Source organism: Castanea sativa, chromosome 6, assembly GCF_040712315.1.
Source record: "Castanea sativa cultivar Marrone di Chiusa Pesio chromosome 6, ASM4071231v1".
Taxonomy (NCBI): Eukaryota; Viridiplantae; Streptophyta; class Magnoliopsida; order Fagales; family Fagaceae; genus Castanea; species Castanea sativa.
The window spans coordinates 32,547,980-32,569,862 of NC_134018.1; the positions used below are offsets into that span (position 1 = coordinate 32,547,980).

General features: G+C 38.6%; 1 protein-coding gene and 1 long non-coding RNA gene across 3 annotated transcripts; one reads left to right on the forward strand and one right to left on the reverse strand.

Annotated features, from left to right (window-relative positions):
• Positions 1–6,843: 6,843 nt before the first annotated feature.
• LOC142640957 (tryptophan synthase beta chain 1-like) lies at positions 6,844–10,375 on the forward strand. Its single transcript, XM_075815297.1, has 5 exons — positions 6,844–7,307; positions 7,907–8,263; positions 8,683–9,125; positions 9,252–9,346; positions 10,008–10,375. Exons 1-5 carry the CDS (start codon positions 6,981–6,983, stop codon positions 10,181–10,183), a joined length of 1,398 nt encoding a protein of 465 aa, XP_075671412.1. The 5' UTR covers positions 6,844–6,980; the 3' UTR covers positions 10,184–10,375.
• An 8,575-nt stretch (positions 10,376–18,950) lies between these two features.
• On the reverse strand, positions 18,951–21,662 carry LOC142638272 (uncharacterized). 2 transcript variants are annotated; one of them, XR_012845001.1, is made up of 4 exons: positions 21,554–21,662; positions 21,374–21,436; positions 19,910–20,181; positions 18,951–19,678 (listed from the first exon to the last, which is right to left on the reverse strand). It is a non-coding gene; the product is annotated as an uncharacterized LOC142638272 (long non-coding RNA). The 2 variants fall into 2 exon arrangements; XR_012845000.1 differs by having other exon boundaries at positions 18,951–19,759.
• Between the last annotated feature and the right edge of the window lie 221 nt (positions 21,663–21,883).

A 21,883-nucleotide genomic window follows, 5' to 3' on the forward strand; every position in this document is an offset into this window, starting at 1 on the left:
ACCTCCCCCTATTCAAAGTTTTGCCCCTTTTTTAGCAATTTTTCGAAAGCAGAGGTGATGGATGCTAGTCCGGGGATGAATCTTCAGATATATGAGACCTTCCCAAAAAAACTTTTCAACTCCTTTATTGTGGCTGGAGGTTTCATAGTGGTTATGACTGTAACCTTGGCTGGGTTTACGTCTATTCCTCTGCTGTGGACCAGAAAACCCAAGAATTTCCCCGAAGATACTCCAAATGCGCATTTGAGGGGGTTTATTCTAAGCTTGAAAGTTCTGCACCTTTCAAATACCCTCCTCAACACTTGAATGTGTTCTTCTCGCTTCTTTGACTTCACCACTATGTCATCCACATAGTCTTTTAATTCTCGATGCATCATGTCATGGAATATAGCCGTCATTGTCCTTTGATAAGTTGAACCTGCGTTCTTTAACCCAAATGACATTACTATATAGTAAAAGTTGCCTATAGGCGTTCTGAAAGTAGTTTATTCCGCATCCCTTAGCGCCATTCTGATCTGATTGTATCCACTGAATCCATCCATGAAGGAAAAGATGGCACTTCCCGCTGCAAAATCTATTAGTAAGTCTATGTTTGGCAGTAGGAATTCATCTTTTGGGCAGACCCTGTTGAGATTTCTGAAATCTACACAACACCTTATCTACCCATTTTCTTCTTCACTGGCACTATGTTGGACAACCAACGTGGATGTTGAATGGGTTTGATGAATCCTGCGGCCAACAGTTTCTGTACCTCCTTGACTATTTGTTCTTCTATTTCAATGTGGAAAATTCTGGCAGGTTGGGCAACCGGCCTGGCCTCTGGGTCCACATTTAGTGTATGCACTACTAACTTAGGATCCAATCCTGGCATTTCATTGTAATCACACGCAAAGACGTCTTTGCATTCCTTCAATAGTAGTATGAACTCCGATTTTTCCTTTTTCGGCAACTTTGAACTAATTGAGATGGGCCTTGGTTCTTGTGAGTCGGATCCTAAGTTGACTTCCTCCATCTTTTCTTCTGCTGTAACCTGTACATTCTTATCTACCGTAACCTCCTCGTCTCTTTCTCCATGGTTTCCTTCTTCTGAGCCTTCTTAAGCTATGCAACACACCATGCTTTTGTGCTGCCATTCTTGTCTGGGGCCTGCTTGTGTTTCACTTATGGGCCCCATGCACCTTCATAGTTTATACGCGATCCTGTCGTCGGGTCCTTAGACCCTGACACATTGTGGCGTGTTGCTTGGTTCTGTAGCAGGTATTTCTTTTCTTTTTTTTCTTTTGAGAGAGTAATTCTCTTAGATCAGGTTCTGGGTCACCTCGAACGTCCTCCCACCTAGGGACAAGGGTGCCTCTTGGTTTTGATACTGAGCTTTCCCCAGATGGTGCCCACTAGACATGGTCTCAACTAAATGAGTCTTCACTTGCTCAAATGGTGATGAGTTTGCCGCTATACGTATCATCCTGCCATTTAACCTCCCTTTCACGCACTGATGGTAAGTGGATGGTACTAGCCGGTGCTTGTGCAGCCACGGCCTCCCTAGGAGTACATGGTATGAAACCTCCGTCTTTATCACATGGAACCGGGATAAAGAGGCTATAGGGTCCACCTTTAACCATAGCTGAATGTGGCCGGCGGTATATTCACCGCTTCCTCCGAACCCAGTTACTTCCATTGGGCACCCTTGGATTTTTCTTTCTGAGATTCCTACTGCCTGCAGGGTGCTTAACGCTACCAGGTTTACCGAGGCGCCGGTATCCACCAAGGCTCTCTTGATGGGGATCTGATTTATAAACGCGGCTAAGTAAAGGGGTCTCCTGTGGTTAGAGCATCCCACTTCCATATCCTCATCACTGAAGATGATCTTAGTTGATTCATGTAAGAGAGCTATATCATTTACAACTTCTGCTGACAAGATTCTACTCTTGCCCCGGAAGCGATGCTTACCAGGGCCTCTGTAGCTGTCTTCCGCTTTTTCGCTGTAAGGCTTAGTTGGTCAAACAAAATTTTGAACTTAGAGCTCTTTTGTAAGGTGGTGATTTCCGTGGCAGGCAGGGTTGGATTCTCCTCCTCATCTTCCCCTGGGTCTGCACAGATTACCATTGCCGCCACGCCCTTCCCTTTGTGGTTTGGGAGTGGGTTCCTCTGAACTTCTTGCTGTGTTAGCTCTAGGGTCCCTTCTTTGATCTTGCGGTGCACTAGTCTACGGAGCACCTAACATTCTGCAGTAGGATATTGCATATAATTGTGTAAGCGGCAAAAGCATGGGTCCCTTTGCTCCTCTTCTATGGGCTCCCTAGCAACTTGATTGGGCTTAAAAACTCCATCTGCTATCCACCTGTCTAAGAGCACATCCAGCTCTTTAGGGGTGCATGGTATTGGTGGAGGGGTATCGTATTGCTTCCCGTCTGTTTTTCTCTTCCTTTCGTTAATGGATGCCGCCATGGCCTGCGGGGCGTTCCTTTTATCGGAACTTGGCCTCACCGATTGAGCGGTCTTTCTGGCTTTCTTTAACAGCTGTGCAAACTGGGAGATCTCCAAGTTTTCCAGAACAACTTTGAATTCTCTGATCATATTCGTCATACACATCTCCACCAACGTCTTTTCCTTATAATGGTCATAGCAATCAAGCGCTATGTCTCTGAATCTCTTGATGTACTCCATTAAATCTTCTTTGTTTCTTTGTTTGGTAGCTTGCAAAGTAGCAAGCGTCACTGTTTCCTCTTTGTGGAAGTACTTAGTGCAAAATACATCCACCATGTCATCCCAGGTTGGGATTGATCCTGGTTTTAGGCCTATATACCAGGTGTAGGCATAGTCATAAAGTGATTTGGAAAACTCCGGTAGACATAGGTCCTCGTCTGCCACATAAGGGTCAAGAGTATCGATGAATTTGCTCACGTGGTTCATACCTTTCCGGGTATGGCTTGCTAAGCACTCTTAAGGAATAAGGAGGTCTCCGTGCGTAGAATCTTTCCTTAGGTGCTCTGGCCTTCTCCTGCTCCAAGAGAGCTGCCACCTCGGCCATGGTGATGTAGTGTTGTCCTTCAGTCTGCAGAGCACCTTCGACTGGCGTCTCCTCTTTGTCAGCCGCATGCTTTAGGACATGCTGGCTTCCTTTTTCTTTGGTCTTTGTTGTCTTTAACTGACGAATTTCCTCCATCATCTGATGTTATGAGTGTTGCAATGCTTGTAGCACTTCAACAAAAGCATTGATACTGTCAGCGGGATTCCTTGCCTGCGGCTAGGGTTCAGCCCCCAATTCGTTGATGTTTTCTGCCAGGTTGGGCTGGTGGGGCGTTGTTGGCCTTAACTCAACCTGTGAGGGGACAACGCTCATATTACGCGTTGTCCTAGATTTTGGAGGCATTTGTTTGCGAGGATCTCTGTCCCTGTCTGTTTCCCAACTCCCTAGTGGAGTCGCCAATTTAAATGTGTGGGCCTTTTTTGCAAATGCTGGGCTGGGCCGCCTGCTGCTACACTAAGCCCAAAGATTTCTGGATCAGGGAGCTGGGACCGGTCCAAGAGCAACCCTCCTTGGTCCGGCTTGTGCGCAAACGATGCTCCTGTTAATCAGGCTTTGATCACATGCCCATGGCAGACAGAATTGTTACATTAACTACAGCAGACAAATACAATAAAGACAATAATGAAAATTCCTTTACGATTCAGACAGAAGTGAATAATGGGCTTTGATAAGGAATGCCCGCTTTATGAAATAATAACAAAAGGGTAGGTATTGAATGAACAATAATAAGCTTATTAAAAGAAACAAATGTTGGTCTGCCGCATAAGCTACATTGCCAAGTCCAAGTCAAGAAGGGGAATCACCTCTTCAACACGATTAACCTCTTTGATGAAGAAATTAACTGCTTTGAAGGGGCGGGCCTGAATGACTTGTGTTCAGTGAGGTCCTTCTCTGTTACCAGAGAACATGGGTTGGAGAGGGAGAGGGAGAGGGAGATTAACCCATTTGGTGCATGCCTACCATTCTGTTCTCTCTGTCTTTCTTTTCTCCTCTCTCTATTCCTTAGTTCTTTCCTTTCTTTCTATTCGTTCTTACTCTTCTTTCTATTCTCTCTAATTCTTTCTCTCTTTTCCCTTGACTTTTACTCTTACTATCTTTTTTAATTCTTGCGATTATCCCCCCAGAGGTTGCTTCCCCTGCCGTGCACAGCAAAGGCTCCTTATATAATGCCAGCCGTGCTTGGCTTTTACCATTTTAGTCCTCAACCTTTTTGTCTGGTGTGGGTGTCCTTGCCGACCATTACTGACTGGCTAGTTACCCAGCCAGCGCCACTTACCTGCACTGGCCACGCCACTCCACCTCACTAGACAAAGAAGGCTCTTTTGTTTGCTTGCTTGCCATGGCATTCTTACCTGCCACGGTGTAAATACTCTCTTTCTCTCCGTCCCTCATGGCATGCACCTAGTGGTTCCAACTCAGCTTTGCCTCTTTTGGGTGGTATGTCATCCTAGCAGGACGTTGCCTCCAAAAGAGCTTAAGCAAGAAACACGAAAATGGGTTTTTCCCCCTCCCCACTGCTAGACCATGCCCTCTTACCTCTGACCCATGACCTCACCACTTCCTGTATTGGCTGGGTATAGGTTGGTGATGTTTGGGCCTTGCGCGTGCCTTACCTCCATGCTTGTTCAAATTCTGCCCGCTGCTCATGTGTTTGCCACGGTATGAAGGTCCATCTGCTGAGTCTGCCGTTCATCTTTGACTTCTTATGGCGTGAGCTGCTTTCCCTGACTTCTCATTTATGGCTTGCTTCTTTATGGGGCTGGGCCTTGCCCGATTGTGGGCTGTTCCGTGCTTTATTCTCAACCTTGTTATTTGCTTCCTGCCACATCATTCTATTATGCCTGCTGTGAAGTTTACTTGGCCCAAGGCTGCTGGGCCTCTTCGGGCTTTTCTATTTATTCATTCTTTGAAGGTCCAATAAATTCATTGGGCCCTTTATTGCTTGCGGGCTCCCTCGTCCCGCCTGATTTCTTTTGGGCATCCTTGACCCGTTTACTTTCTTGGGGCATCCTTGACCCTTTCTAATTCTATGCTTCCCATGGGCTTTTACTAACTCCTTGGGCTTCCCTAGCCCAAGTGCTTCATACTTCATCCTTGGGGCTCATGGATTCTCCATTGCCCCTTACTCTCTTTACTTACATTGCTTTGGGCCTGCTGTGACAGCCGTGTCCCATTATCACTTTGCTACATCCATACTACCCATGGGTTTGTTATTTCTCTCTTCCGAGCCTTCTTAGGCCCATTGATTTCTTTAGGGTCCATTTGTTTGCTTTATGGATCCATGATCCATTATTCCTACCACTTGGGCTTACTGGTATTTCCATCCCACTCTCTTCTGCCCATGTCTTTGGGCTTTTCCTCCTGCTGGGCTTCTAAAAAAAAAAAAAGAACATCTACAGAGGGTATTGATTTTTTGTGGGTTTGAATATAGGTTGCTAAGTTTGATGGTGTGTGGCTTAGGGTGGCAATGGGTTAGTGACTTGGTGGTTCATTGTGTGCGCAAAGATGGAGATTGAATTGGTGACTTTAGGGTTTGATGATATCCAAGACTTATAGTTTATTTAACATGATCTGTAAAGTTTTTCAATTGGGTTACTTTTGAATTGCTCTATTTTAGAGGAAATTTATTATATTTTTTGTTGTATTTTGGGGGTTTCATGAAATAGGTTTTGTAAATTTCATTAATGGTGTAATGTGTAAACGAAGGGGTTTACGCCACATCCAAGCACAATGTAAACTCTTAACATTAATAAAACTAAGGATTTTTAACTCGTAAACTTAAAATCCACATTCATTGTTTCTTCTAAAAGGAAAAAAAAAGTCTATATATTAAAAAAGTAAAAAATAAATAAAGAAAGATTTTAATAAAATATTTACTTATATATATATATTTTATACAAGATATAAATTCTAATATAGCATAATCTAAGTGTATATGTATGTGAAATTCTCTCCTTGAGATTTAAACACCAGTTCTTGCCCCCCACATCCCACAAGCACTTATACTTGTGGAGTGACTATCGCACCAAAAGTATGCGGTGGTTACTTATATGTTTCTAAGATATGCTATTGTGGTATAAGAATAATTAGAGAGGGAAAAAGAAAAAGTGCATTAATAATATATAAACTTTTCCATTTTTATAAAATATATTAAATGCACTTTAAATTAACGAGTTATGCATGTATTGTAGAAGAGTAATTAGAGAAAATAAAAATAATGCATTAGTAATCTATATAAATGTGTTACATATTTTTAGTAAAAATCTAGGAGGGCCATTATTTAAATTTAAATCTAAATTATTTTTTTCCTTTTTTAATACCAAATTTATAAGACAGAGGATGACTTTTTGAAAAGTTAGGAAGGACCCTAGCCCCCCTCCCTTCACCCTTGGACTCATGGTGAGGCAACCGATGGCTCAACTCATTATAGACGTAGGATTTGTAGGAAGTAATGACCTATTATCGATTTTTTTTCCTTAAATGGAAGAATGTCAATGTTTAAAAAGTGGTTAAAATATACTGTAACTAGTCATCTAAAGAAATAAAAGATTAAGATTGAAGAATATTCTTGTAATTTAATTGGTTGACACGTCTTAGCGTTTTTAAGGGAGACATTCAAGTTTCAAATAATTTTTATCTGTTGTAACTATTGGATTATAAAAAAAAAAAAAAAAAAAAATTTGAAGTCTATTTTGGATGAAAACATCAACCTCTCTTGCTTTCCTTTAATGACAACAATACATTACCCTTGTCCTTATTTCTCTACAATCATAACCTCATACTTATTTGGTCATTCCAAACTTGATCCATTCATCACCAACCTTCACGGCTTCACCAACCTTCTTACAAATCTATAAAATCCTAGTAAAATTCCAAACTGCTTGCATCTACCAAACTCTCCAGAGTACAACAAACAGTAGGTTCTGTCGCTCTCTCTCTCTCAACGACCAATATGGCCATTTCCACAAACCATGTTGCGTCCCTTTCCAAACCATGCATCTCTTCCTTCACCACCCTCAAAGTCCTGTCAAAACCCAACAATTATTTCCATCCCGGTCAATCAGAATTCAAGCGTTCTTCCATCTCTTGCAATGTCACATCTGAAGCTTCAACCCTTACCATCAATGCCAAAGGGAATGATTTCAAAACTTTACAGAGACCTAATTCTGTGGGTAGGTTTGGAAAGTTTGGTGGAAAGTATGTCCCTGAAACTCTTATCCCTGCTCTCACCGAACTTGAGGCAGCATTTCATGTCATTGCAGTCGATCAAGATTTCCAGGTTTGAAATTCCTTTTCATTTAAATTTGTTTCTATATCAATGATTTCTTTGTGTTTTGAATATTTCAATGGAAAATGTTTCTTTCTCATGTATGTATGTACTGATGTACATGATATATGTGTGTGTGTGTGTGAGAGAGAGAGAGAGAGAGAGAAGGAGATAACTAGGAAATCAACTTAATTAATATAGTAATTTTTGTAATTGAAAGTGAGATTCTTTACTTGGAACAATATCAACGCTGCTCCATAATGGCCTCAGTTCCTGCCTTCAACCATTTAATTTCAATGGAACACTAAAATTGATTGTTATAAAACATTGAATTCCAAAATCTTTACCATGTAATATATGTAACAAAACAAGATAAAAACTTGACACATGTGGCTGAGGTCCAAGGTAAATAAATTGTTGATTATCACAAAATCTTAAACTATTAGGAAATGGTGAATTTAATTAGTTATCTATTATTCAAACCATTTCTTTATAATATGTTATGAACACTATTTATAATTACAAAATTAACGGAGCTTAGTGTAGATTTTTTCTTTTTGATATTTGTTGTTGTCATTTTTATTTTTTTATAATGGTGTTTTTGATTGTAGAAAGAACTAGAAGGAATATTGAAAGACTATGTTGGACGTGAAAGCCCTCTTTACTTTGCTGAGCGGCTTACAGAACATTATAGACGTCCTAATGGTGAGGGCCCTCATATATATCTGAAGAGAGAAGATCTTAACCACACTGGATCTCACAAAATCAACAATGCTATTGGTCAAGTTTTGCTTGCCAAACGTTTGGGGAAAAAACGCATAATTGCTGAAACAGGAGCTGGTCAACATGGGGTTGCCACTGCTACTGTATGTGCTCGATTTGGTTTGGAGTGTATTGTCTACATGGGTGCCCAAGATATGGAAAGGCAAGCCCTTAATGTTTTTAGAATGAAGCTTCTGGGGGCCGAGGTTGGTTTCTTTTACTGTTTCAAAGTTTGTTTTAATTATTTTAGAATGAATCATTAGTGTTTCGCTTTTTAGTCTCATTTATCTTTTTAAAATTTGTTGGATTTTGTGGTGATAGATAGCATAGAATGAAGTTTCAATATTTTGACTAGTATAAACTTTTTAAATTTACTCATGTCACAGTAGCATAGGTATGATGGATCTTTGCAGCTTTAGATGTCTTATGGTGGTATGTGGATACCTTTGAGTTGATTTAATACTGCATTGGTTAAGGTGTATTGGGTTCACAAGGTTCCTGTACTTAACAGTAAAACTCTTGTTGATATAGGTGGAAAAACCTTTGGCATGATATGTTTATGTAGGCTATATGTAATTTATCCTGGGATTGTGATTCTTATTATCACACTTATGTCCTGGTGCAGGTTAGAGGAGTCCATGCTGGGACAGCAACTCTTAAGGATGCTACATCAGAGGCTATTCGAGATTGGGTAACTAATGTAGATTCAACACATTATATCTTGGGGTCTGTTGCAGGGCCACATCCATATCCCATGATGGTCAGAGAATTCCATGCAATAATTGGGAAAGAAACAAGAAGACAAGCGTTGGAAAAATGGGGTGGGAAGCCAGATGTGTTGGTTGCCTGTGTTGGTGGAGGTTCTAATGCAATGGGACTCTTCCATGAATTTGTCGATGACTTCGATGTCAGGCTCATTGGTGTAGAGGCTGCAGGTCATGGATTAGATAGTAACAAGCATGCGGCCACCTTGACAAAAGGGGAAGTTGGAGTATTGCATGGGGCCATGAGCTTTTTGTTGCAAGATGATGATGGACAAATAATTGAACCTCATTCAATTAGCGCTGGGTGAGAATCAACACGAAAAATCTCGTTTCTTATTGTTCATGAATTGTGTCGCTTTACCACTTTGTAGTGTACACAAACTGATTTTTTTTTTTTTTTCATTTTTCATTTTATATTGATAAAATATAGTTTGGATTACCCTGGCGTTGGCCCAGAGCATAGCTTTCTAAAGGAGAGAGGGCGTGCTGAATACCACAGCGCAACTGATGATGAGGCTTTAGAAGGTATGGAAATTATACCTTTCGAGTACTTTCATTCCGGGTGTCTAAGAACTTTTGTGTGCGTGACCTATTCTGGCATTGTTGAATATGTTTATAGAAGAATGAATGGGCTCATTCTCAAAATCATCTCTAGTGATTCATGAAAATTGTGTCTATTTTGATCCAAAATTGAAACTAGTTTAGTGAATTGGTGGTGTCACACGTATCACACACAACTTTATGGTTTTTAAACTTTCATCATAATAGTTGTATCATCAGAATAATGTGTTTGTGAATCAATTGGATAAATCGGCACTAACATGGACTCTACCCTTGATTAGGTATTATTGCAGTTAAAATTTATTTTTTGGATTCACTAAATCATAGAATCTCATGATAGAACTCTAAAAAATCCTTCCCTTAAGAAGGTACTCAAATGGGTTAATTGTCGGGCATGTTTAACAATATTTCATCTCATTAATATTGTCAAGAGTTTTGTAACTTAATAGCATTGTCTGGTCTCCTTTATAGGGTACGAATCTCCGCTCTTCCATTGTAACAATCAAATTATCATTAAAAAAATAAAACAACATTTCATGAGTATCCTACTTGTTTGGTGATTTTGGTTGCCAGAGAGTTTTCCTATTTGCAATAATCAGTGACATATTAATTCTTTCTCATGCAGCCTTCAAGAGAGTGTCCAGATTGGAGGGCATAATTCCAGCTCTGGAGACATCACATGCATTGGCTTACCTAGAAAAGCTTTGTCCTTCTTTACCGGACAAAACAAAGGTAGTCGTGAGCTGCAGTGGCAGGGGTGACAAGGATGTTCACACAGCCATTAAATATTTGCAAGTTTAAGGGTAGCTTTTTTGCTCCTATTAGTCTCCAATATCAGGACAAATGGGTTATTGAAGCTTCTTATATTTAAAATTAAAACTGAGCCCCCCTTCTAATTGGGAAAATTAGTAGGAAACTATGTTGTATGTGGACTGTTATTTTACTAAGACTTTTTAAGTCTAATAAAAGTTATACCACATATTGTTCAAGTAATGTCATGTCAGAGAAGATATATGTTTATCAAGATCAGTTGTGTGTAAAATGGGCTCTATCCAATAATTGTGTACTTATAGAGTTATAGTTGTTGTTGTTCTCAGTAAAGTTTTTGTTTGCTAAAATTGGGGAAAGCTGTGAGTAAAAAATTGTCAGGCTACGGACCTTTGATCTTAATACTTATCCAAGAGATTGACTTAAAATTTCCCAAAAATGATAACTTGCAGAATATTGAAGTGTGATCAGAATAGGTTACTAAAACCATCATTTATAAAAACTTTATACTTGATTCCAAGCACTCCATATTGCCATACAGTGCCTTCAATGTAGCCTGATCATCTTGCATCGTGCCATGTTCGATTTAGCATTGTTGAGCACGGTTTTTGTCAAGTTCTATTGTGATGCATTTGGATGTCATGATTTAAGTACGTGGATTTGGATTTGGATTTGGATTTGAGTGATTAAGGCCTTGTTTGGTTTGTCACTCATTCATATCCCTACACTCATAACTCAAATCTCCTCACTCAAACTCATATCCCACTATCTCACAACTCTAACTCAATAAAACCCATAACTCACTGATATGCTCGTTTGGCAACTTGTTCTCACAGCTATTTCAAATTCAAATCCCAACTTTCTATCACTATCTGGGTCCCACATAGCATTGATTGCATTGCTATGCTCTATAACGGCCGAGCCCTACCCACGTGTAATACCTCTCTCCTCTTCACACCCTTCCCACAAAAAATCTCATCAGCTTCTCTCTCCATTCTCTCCCCAACTCCTCTATTATTTGCACCTCTCAAACCCCCAAACCTTTGACCACCGAAGCATCAAATCCTCTGTGATTTTTTTTATTGTTTTTTCAAGCATTGGATTGGAGCTTCCACGTTCAAGTATAAAGAAGCCTCTGGCATACAATCAGCTACCTTAACTCCATCTTCTCTGTTGTGTTTTGTTGTGTATGTGCCAACTAGGTGTGTTTCTAAGACCTAGAGTTAGTGTGTTTAACTACCCGGCAACACAACAAGGCTACAAGCCTGTAACACATGGTGCATAAACTATGATCATGATTTTTTGAAGTAAATAAGCTAGGAACTTGTAGTTTAATATTATATATTCTGGCTTTTAGTGGGTTAATGCCCTTATTCTTTTTTTTTTTTTTGGGTCATTTCCTTCAAAGTATTTATCTTTTTGGTTCTTTCTTCTTCCCTTGTTTTAATTGTTAGGTTTGTAATTGTAAAAATGAAAACTTTTGGAACTTTACATAAAATCCAAAGATGTTACCTTTTGTGTTAAGCCGGGTTAAATTTTGAGAGTCAAGCCAAAGTATTATTAATGATATTGTTTTCATTTTCTTTGCCTTGTTCCTTTCTTATAACTTTTTTTTGCTGTCGATCCAAAAAAAATATTTCGGTTGTGCTTGTGCTATGGGTTTGGGAGAAGGAGAACGAAAAGGGAAAGTGATGAAGTGCAAGTGTGTGGGTGGTTGGGAAAGTAATGAGGTAAAAGACTCGTTGGAGCTTCAGCCTGCAGTGATAGGACTACACATTGCTGTGGGGCCCGTTTGTGTTGAAAATTTATGAAAATTGCCACTGATTATTATAACTCATAACTTGAAAACACATTGGAGCTGTTTCTAAATTAGCTCACTAATATCTCAAAAAAGTGAGATTTGTTAACAGAGTGAACTACTTGAGTAATCATCCAAACAATGTCACTACCCATAGGCCCCATCGATTTTGGGTTATGAGTTAACAAAACTCAGATTTGTTAACTCAGTTCACCAAAATACAAACAAGGCCTAAGGCCTTGTTTGGTTTGGAGGGCACTTATCACTCATCACTTATCACCCATCACTCAAATCTCCTCACTCAAACTCATAACTCAATTCTTATAACTCTAATTCAAATAAACCCATAACTCTGCTCTCTGGGTCGTTTGGCTGGAATATCTCAATGGGTTTTTCAATTCAAAAACTCAACTTTATCACTCATTGTGTCCCACAAAAATTTGTTGCAGAGCAGGTGCACAGAACGACAACTTTGCCTACCCGCATTGTGTCTCTCTCTCCTCTTCATGCCCATTCCATAACTCCACACTCTCTTCGCAAACTTCAAGTCTCTCTCTCCTCAGCAGCGTCTCCACTCTCTCACCACTAATCTTCAACTCTTCAAACCCTCACTCCACCTTTCATTTTCTGCCCCTCACTTCTCCGCCTCCCTATCTCCTCTTTTTCTACGTAGGAACCGATTGCATTAGATCTGTCCATTACCAAGAAGACTGAAGGTGCTTTCGGAGGTTCCCTTCTCCTCTCTGATTTTGAAATTCGAAAACCCACATAAAGGAATCCCAGACTCCTAACTCTGAACACAACCCAAGTATCCCACATTGCTCATCTTTATCACCTTCTGTTTGCTCACTCCCAAGTGTAGGATATCGTAGCAATATAATTTTCGGAGTACCGAGGTCGAACCACAAGGAGCAGGGTAAACTCAAAGACAATATAATTAAATAAAAATTTGGGTGAAGAAGAAAAATACTTTTGCTTGGTGATTGTTAACAAGAATAATAATAAAAACTGATTTAAATCAATAATGTAAATACTAGGGCATCGGGATGTTTCCCTATATCGATATGAGATTCTTTGTGATCTAAGAAAATATCTATTTCATAATTGATTGTTCTTATACAATTAAAAACTTATGATTTGGTTGAACTGAGACAATTCAAGAACGCATGATAGCCTTGATTAATAATGCGGTTAAAAAAGTTTTTCAGAAAAACCCATTCACTTAAAAATCTGATTTCTATTTGAAATTATTAGAAATTCATCTAAATAATAAGAAAAAACATGATTGAACTTATTGAAAGCATGGAAGAACTAATACATCAAAAGAAATCTAATTGAACAATCAAATATGTTGTTGATAAAATCTTAGAAAGAATCACATTGAATATTCATACCGTATAGAAAAAACATAACCTCTAGTCCTAGCAAAGAGTTTAGGCTGCCATTAGAGAAAGGAAAATACAAGGTTTTCTCTGCCCAAAATTCGTTCTCGCAGCCTCCCTTCAAAACCCTAATGTAAAAGTGTCCAAAGAAAATAAAACTTTTTCTATTTTAATTTCCGTTCAGGTTTACAGCCGTAACTTGTGAGTTAATTTCGGCCTTCAAAACTTGAGAATTTTGAAAAACTCAAAACTGGAAAGTTGTAGATATTTAAGTCAAGGTTCCAACCTATCTAGCCTTGTGTCAATTGAATTTTTGAGGAGAGAGATACGCGCAAAATACTGATCGGTGCTCAGATCAGATTTTTCCTTTTCATAATTTACCTCTTTGATTTCTTTCCTTATTTGAAGCTTCCAATCATGGTAGACGATCCAAGCACTCCAGCTGCACCTGCTTAGACATTTAAGTGTGGTCCTTTAGCTCTACTTAATTCTAGTTTGGCCTCCATTCTCTCACAAATTCCTGTAAACTCATCTTTCTTACATGATTTCCTGAAAGTAGAAAATTACACACAATAAATGGTATCTTATTCAATAAATTATGTAAAGATAAATAATAGAGACTAATGCAAATTATAGCTTAATTATACAAATTAAGCATAGTAATAAGGAGATAACGCTCACATAAATATATAACAAGTATACATTTTAAGGCGTAACCTTCAACTTCTAAACCCATCGTGGCACTATGGGTCTGCTGAAGACAAATTTGTGAGCCCTCTGTCTTTTGCATATTTCTTAACGTTTTCATGAGGTTGGGTCTATATTTCATAATTTTTTTCTTTTGGGTCTCGTACATCTATCTTGAACAATCAAATGTTGTGAATTTAAGGTTGGATTTGAAATTTTTTTATGTCAGGTTTTTATAAAAATGAAGATTGTAAGGTGTTGTTCAATTGACTCAATCACGGTGATTCTTTTAAAGGGGAAAGGGGGGGGGGGGGGGTTCAATTTGTGTATCTTTTTTATGGAAGGTTAATGGACATCATTTTTGTTTTGCTTTCAATTCTTTGTGATTGATTAAGTAGATGGATGATCATCATTGGCATGATATTTTTGAGTTTGTACCTAGAATATCTATTGGGTGCAAGTTCTTAATTATATGGCTAGGAGTAGAATTTAGTGTTTTACTTTTGTAGAGATGTTATTGTTATGCTAGATATGAAGGAAAAACAGAGTATTGCAGCACAACTATTTCATTGTAATTTTCATTGGTCTTTTTCGGATGTTACATGCTTCATTTTACATCTCACATCTATATATAGATGACTACAAGCTTCAAGAATACTATTGTTGAGAACCAAAATTTTATAAGAAAGCCTATTCCATAAAAAGCAAGGAAAGACCATGGACCATAACAAAAGAAGGCCCAATTCATGAAGTTAAGAAAGACCATGAAGACTCAAAGTCCCAAAAAGAAGGAAAAAGAAATAAATAATAATAATAATAATAATAATAATAGAAGACCTAGACTTGGCCAGGCCAGAGGATATGCAGCAAGAAGAATCAACATCAAGGCCCTAGGACCTTGATGTGTCCTTTTAAAACCTTGAGAAGAGGACCTTGGCTAACACATGGGAAAGCCAAGATGTATGTTTAGATTTCCAGTAAAAGCCATTAAAATATCTAGCAAAACTAGGTATTATCTTTATAACTATGGTCCAAGCCCATGGGATCCCGAGTTAGTAGTAAGGGAGAAGTGGTTTGGTCTATAAGGGAGTGATTTCTGGTGAAAGGAGGATCCCAAAGGTTTCCCTTGATTCATATATTTGCTTGGAATGCATAAACCAATGGAAAACTCAGTTCCTCCATGTGCATGACATCTTCCCACAATTTCCTCTCAATTGTCATTTTCAATCAAAGCTATCATCCATTGCATTGAGCAACTCACCCATTTCTTTGACTTTTCAAGAATGAATCTTTCATTTGTACTTAAAAGCCAAATGCCCATTTTGAATTATAATTGCCTAATTAAGCTAAACCTCTCCCAATGCACTTTTTCAGGTTCCAGATGACATGGTTTTACCTAGCATACTAGGGATGTCCTCGCCTAGGGTACCAAACCATGTTCACTATAAAAAGAACACTAAGGCATAGCAGAAGTGGGGGGACGAAGAAAAGGGGATTCAGACAAAGGAAAAATGGGAGAGTTCAGAGGTTCAAAAGGATAATTCTTAGAGTTTTAAGAGCCTAGCAAGGGAGAAGGGAGAAAGAAGGAACAAAATAAGAGAGCCAAGAAGGAGGAATTCGTCCCATATCCTCGAGATCATTCAAAATATCACTTAGCCTCCAAAGAAACATATGCCAAAACATGCAAACATCAAATATCACTCTCTCCCACAAAATTCTCCTCACTTGACTATCTTTGAAGGCAATGCCCAAGCAAAGCTACTTGGACTTGAGTTCCAAATCTCACAAGTCTTATGCAAAAGCACTAAGTCTGTGAGAATTAGGGTCGGGATCCTCATGGCTGACTCATTCTCATGAAATTCATTTACATATATGTATATGTATTAAAATGTATATCCTAATCTGAGAAACTAACAATTATTTAAAGATATGTGTATTATTTAGTGTGTTCTTATGCAAGACCTATAGAGGTAAAGGGAAAGAAGAAACTCCATTGCATAATAAGAATGAAGAAAGATCCTATAGTTCAAGGAATCAACATTCTGGGTGCCATGGATTACGTGCCTAGTACCCCTAGGAACCACGAGATCAAATTCGGGGTACCAAGACATCATGCTCGGGGAACCAAATGAAGGAACTCTTTTAAATGTTCACATAATAAAAGATAAGTCTTAAATATTCTATTTCAATCTCTTTCTCATTTTGAACATTATGAATAATTATTTTACTTATTTTGTAAGAGTAAAGGGTCATTTTATGACACTAAAACACTTACAATGGTATTTTATTACTTAGGAGGAAATCGCATTTTTGCCTTTAAGAGCTTTATGTGACTTGTGCACAAACTAGTTCATATAACGACCCTAATAGGTCGTGGAGAACTGGACTCAGTCCAACTATCCATCCTTGGAGGCCCAGGATCCCTTGTCATCAATGGAATTGGGTACTTTCCAAAAAAAGAACCCACAACTACAAAAGTTTGCTTCATTTCAAGAATACTACAAAATTTGAACAAAATAAGCTTAATTCAACGCTCACAAGCCACATAATCAGCCCACATAGCGTTAGTCATCTGGTCCTTAAACTAGCTCATCGCTCTTTTCGCTTCGTCAAACATTTCAACTAAATGCCTTCTTGTGGCACTACTCCAAGGTGCACCGAAATTGTCATTGCTTCGGCCTTGGGTAGTATTCCATTCCATGTCCACATTTTGCCACGAGCTAAACATAGTATCGCTACGATTATTAATTTGTATGAAATTGTGCAAAGCACAACACGTAACAATTACATACCATTGTCTATGTGGCTTGAAATTTGGCATTAAATTCAGGATGGGGAAACAAGCCTTTGACACTCTAAATGATCACTCTATAACCATTTGCAAAAATAAGTGTCTATAGTTGTATAGCTCTTTCTTGTGTGCTAGTCGCCTATTGATTGCTCTGAACTCTTGAGCGTAATACCTAGTGGACTTGTGTGGTGGAGGAAAACCGATACCAATTGGGTAGTCAGAATCAACAAGGTAGTATGATCCTATTTGTGGAGAAAAATAACATGTTAATACCTATTAGTTAAGCTGAATACAACATTGTCAACCACATATTTGATTTCCACTTTCAATACCTGTTGGCGGCTATGGAAATCCATGCTTTTGGTCACTGATGGCCTCGTCCAACACCCTTGAGTCATTAGCGCTACCTTCCCTAGGGCTGTCCACAGGTCGATTCGGGCCGGGTTTGTGCCCAACTCGGAATCGACCCGCCAGAATCCAGTGGCAAAACATTGAACCTGCCGCTGACCGCCGGAGTAATCGGATCAAGCGAATCAAACCATCAACAGGTACCGGGTGGGTCAGTCGAAGTCACAAATCTGCGAAGACGGCAAGAAAACAGCGAGAAAAACTCAAAAACGGCGAAAGTCCCATCGGATTCTATGAGATTTCGCCAGATCCAGCGAAAATCTCATCAGATTCGATGAGATTTTGCCAGATCTAGTCAAAATCTCATCGGATCTACGTGAAATATTTTTTCGCCGGGATCTGGAAAACTTTGGTTAGAATCTAGGTTTTTTTTGTCGGAATCTGGAAAACTTTGGCCAAAATCTAGAATTTTTCATTGAACTCTATGTTTCTTCGGTCGGTTTGGATTTTTTGGGTTTTAGGGGAGGAAAACCGAGACCGACCCACTGGAATCAGTTTCTGGGGTTAAAGATCTACTGCCGACTGCCGGAGTAGTCGAGTCGGCTAGAGTCGAATTGGATCTGGTCGGTTTCCTCGGGTGGGTTGGGTCTCAGATCATTCTGGACAGCCCTAACCTTCCCATCTAAAATGTACATTAGTGAACCGCATGTCATGGTTACACGAACACATGACATTTGTGGTTATAGTACTCTTTCGGCTCTTATACGCCGTCGTTTGGTTTGAAGGAGGCCAAACACTAATGTTTGTGCCATCAATAGCCCCTACACATCTCTATAATATCGTACAAAGTGAGTGTCATGCATCTTATGTAAATATTGAAGGGAATATTGATGACAGTTAGTAAACTAACAACGAACCTACATAAGAAATTACCAAGAGATGGGAACAATCTTACCTCAAACCAAAGGTAATACTTGTTCACTTGAAGATGAACTAGGAGGCCTATAGTTGTTGGATCAGGTTTAATCAAGTGTTTCCCATACGAATGAACTGCCCGTAACACCTTACGAAACTGCCAACAAATAGTTTCCTTCAGTGCTGAAACTTGTTAGCTACACACTGCATATGAGTATTATGGCCAATAAAATATAGGAACATGGCCACCGCCTGTTGGCCATTGACATTGCCCTTGCCTTCCCTCAAGTATCCATGTTGCTTCAAATCATCCACTAAGTGAAGGAACAAAGGGAGTGTCATGCGAAACATCCCATGACATTGAGCTGGTTTACCGTCATTGACTTCATCCATATATCCACTTCCATTTAGTATGTTTGTCCGCATTGGTTGTTTATAGTAATGCCGTTGCATATAGGCAAACATTTTACCAACAATGGGATTCACCAAATCAAACTCTTCTTCACTATCATCATCTGACTCTAAATCTAATATATCGTTGTCGGTGTTATCACCAGAGTTCATACCAACGTTGGGGTTGAAGTAGGCATGATCGAAGTCAAACTGTAAGAATGCCTGCCAGTCATTGTCATCAGACATAGTTATTGATACCCTGCAATAACAGCCTTTTAGCACAAATGATATGGAATATACAATATCACATTTATAGTTAAGCTAATCAAATTATGTGTATAATAGTTAAAGCTAATCAAAGTTATGTAAATAATAGTTTAGCTCATCAAAAAATACTCTAAATAATAGTTAAGCTCATCAAAGACACGATATGTAAATAATAGCTAAATTCATCAAAGTTAACAACAATGAACCAAATTGCAGAACTAAATAAGAACACCAAAGTTAACAATAAACCAAATTGCAGAATTTTTCAGCATCGTCTGAAAATATAAAATCACAACAATCCAAGTTTTCCAAATGAACCACACAAACCAGTGTTAAGGGTGTCTTAAAGATTACAAATAAACACATTAAATCGGCAAACAACACAAAGTTTTCAGTCATGTGATGGGTTCACAATTTCCTCTATCCATGTCTTCCTCCTATGCTCTAGCATGCCCATGAACACCACTCGATGCTCCTTTTATTGAAAGGCCATGGAGATCTTAACATATGACTTATTGTCTAGGTCTTCATCTGATTTAGCACCTGAATGGCCTTGCCAAGTGAGCAAGGATTACCTCCAGTAGCGGATTTAGCAAGCTAGTCAGAGTTACTGCTAGCCTTTCCCCTTTTACCACTAAACCTTTCCTTCGTCATTGCGGTGTACTCCTTTAGAGCAATAGTTATGTCACTTTCCCTATCCCCTTTCTTGGAAACCTTCTTACTCTTGACAGATGACTCTTGCATGGGACGTTTATCAGCACGTTGGGTTTGATTGTCAATTCTTATGTCATCCTCCTTGCGAGGTATACTATCCAAGTTTGTGGTGTAGCAGTCATCATCCTCCAACTTGGTACGATCACCCTCATTGGCCATTTCTTCCTTTAGGGCATGCACTTCATTGCTGTTTAGGGCTGGTGTGTTTGAAGATATTTGAAGGGCACCAGTTGCTGTATTAGGGGAAAACAACTGCTTTAATTTGTCATAATTTGGACATCCCTTTTTCCTTAAATTTACTGCCTAGGATTACCCTACAATGAAAATATTGCAGCAATGATCAATTACCATAAACTAAGTTCAAAATTGAATGTAGTAAAATAGGGCAGTTTATGTGTGAATAACAAACATATCGCAACCACATATGCCCAAACCTCTTCAGCATAGGTAACAATATGAGTTACCTCATCCTAACCCAAGCCCCTGTGTTTTAGCAGTTAAGTCCACTTGCGTTGTCTTTGTTAGAGCCTATTATACTTTTGAATGACTTGCTTCGTGAGGAAATTCTTCCTTGTCCGTGCATTAAGATCATTTGTCATTTCCAACCACATAGGGCCCTTAAAACCCCATTTTCCATATTTCCTTTCACTTGTTCCTCCAACAAAATGTCAATAAATTTTTTTTTTACATGGGGAAGCCACATCTTGTCATCTGCTTCCTGTGGTTCATTTGCCATCTAATACAAATATCTCACATTGTAAGTAGTGTCATGCAACAAACACAACATTCAAGATGCAGTTGTTAGAAAACATTCATATTCCTTGCAAACTTGGATAAGTGTACATGGTGAACATCAAATGCATATAAAAACATAGCAAAGTCACAACGGTATTACATACTCCAATGTGTATGGCTAATACATAGCCTTTGTGAGTGGATTACGTAGCCACTATCAATCCTAACTACGTAAATAAATAAGACAACACCATAGTAATACATACTTTGTTGTCCATAGTAATTTGAAAATTACAAATATCATGTTATGTCCGTTATATTGTCCAAAAGCTAGCATAATGGAACTTGTACATAGTGCCTAAAACGTTACCTGTGACTAACATGTTCAACTAAATGCTGAATAATAACCTGTTCTAAGTTACCAAGAATATAACAAAATATTTCAGCTAGTACTCAATTAAACATGAGCTACAACGTATGTGAGTCATGGTAAAACCAATTCCAATACAAACTTAGATCGCCATAAGCGGGACGCTTCCAACTCAAAACAAATCCATGCCATTGCATACACTTGATTAGCCTGCGCACAATCTTTCGAAACCTTCTAATGACATTGGGATTGACGAAATCTATCCTTGTTCGTTCATTTAGAGTTTGCGTGATTAATTCCCACAAAGGTTCACCGAACACACTATGTATCCAAGTGTCACTGGGATCCAATTCCACAACAATGTCAACTAACATTTCTTCTATCTTAGGTGACCACAAAAACATCTAATACAAACAACTGACATTGTAAGCATATATTCACAACTACAATATAGCCAGGCATGTAATGAAATCTGTCTTTAGAATGAAAAGGGAAGATATATTTGAAATGCTGTTAAATACAACTTCATAGTAGAAAGTGCATAAATTAATAAATGGCAAACAAATAAAGTATACAGCCACGAACATTGTTCTCAAACACAATAGAAAGAGTAAAAATTATAACCAAAATAGTAGAGTACATAAATTAAAAAAACCTGCACACACTGAGGCAAATAAAGAAAGAGTACAGCCACCAACAATGGTCTTTAACAATACAAAGATTAAAATTCATAACCAAAACATTTAGACTTCATAAATTAATAAACCTGCACAAACATTGACATTGTATCTTATATAAAACTATAAAAGAGCCATTGTTGTACCTTGCAATTGAGCAATTGAGAGAAGTTGAAGGAATGTAGTAGATCAGTGAATATAAAGCAGATCTGAAAAATAAACCAACAAAATCAGAAATAGCTTCGGCAAAAAAACAAAAAAAAAAAAAACCTAGACCCAGATGCGTGAAGAATAGAGCAGATTATGTGAGGAAATTTTTTTCTCACCTTTCAGTACAAGAACAGAGCAGTATGAGTGAAAGTGTAGAGAGAAAATAAGAGTGAATGACAAAAATAATGTGATTGCACTAAGCTGAAAATGAACGGTCCATATGACTATTGGCTCTCATAACTTCTCTACATTTGCTTTGCATTTGGTGTGACTAGACCTTTGGCTAGGACCCACTTGCCTTTATAAAATTACAACTTTGCCACCAATTCCCATAACTCATGATTCGGAAACAAGCAAAATCTGTTTCCATTTTCCATCACTCTCACTCACTTTTTTGAGTTATGAGTGATGGAAAGTGAAAAATCAAAACAAAGCCAAACAAGCAC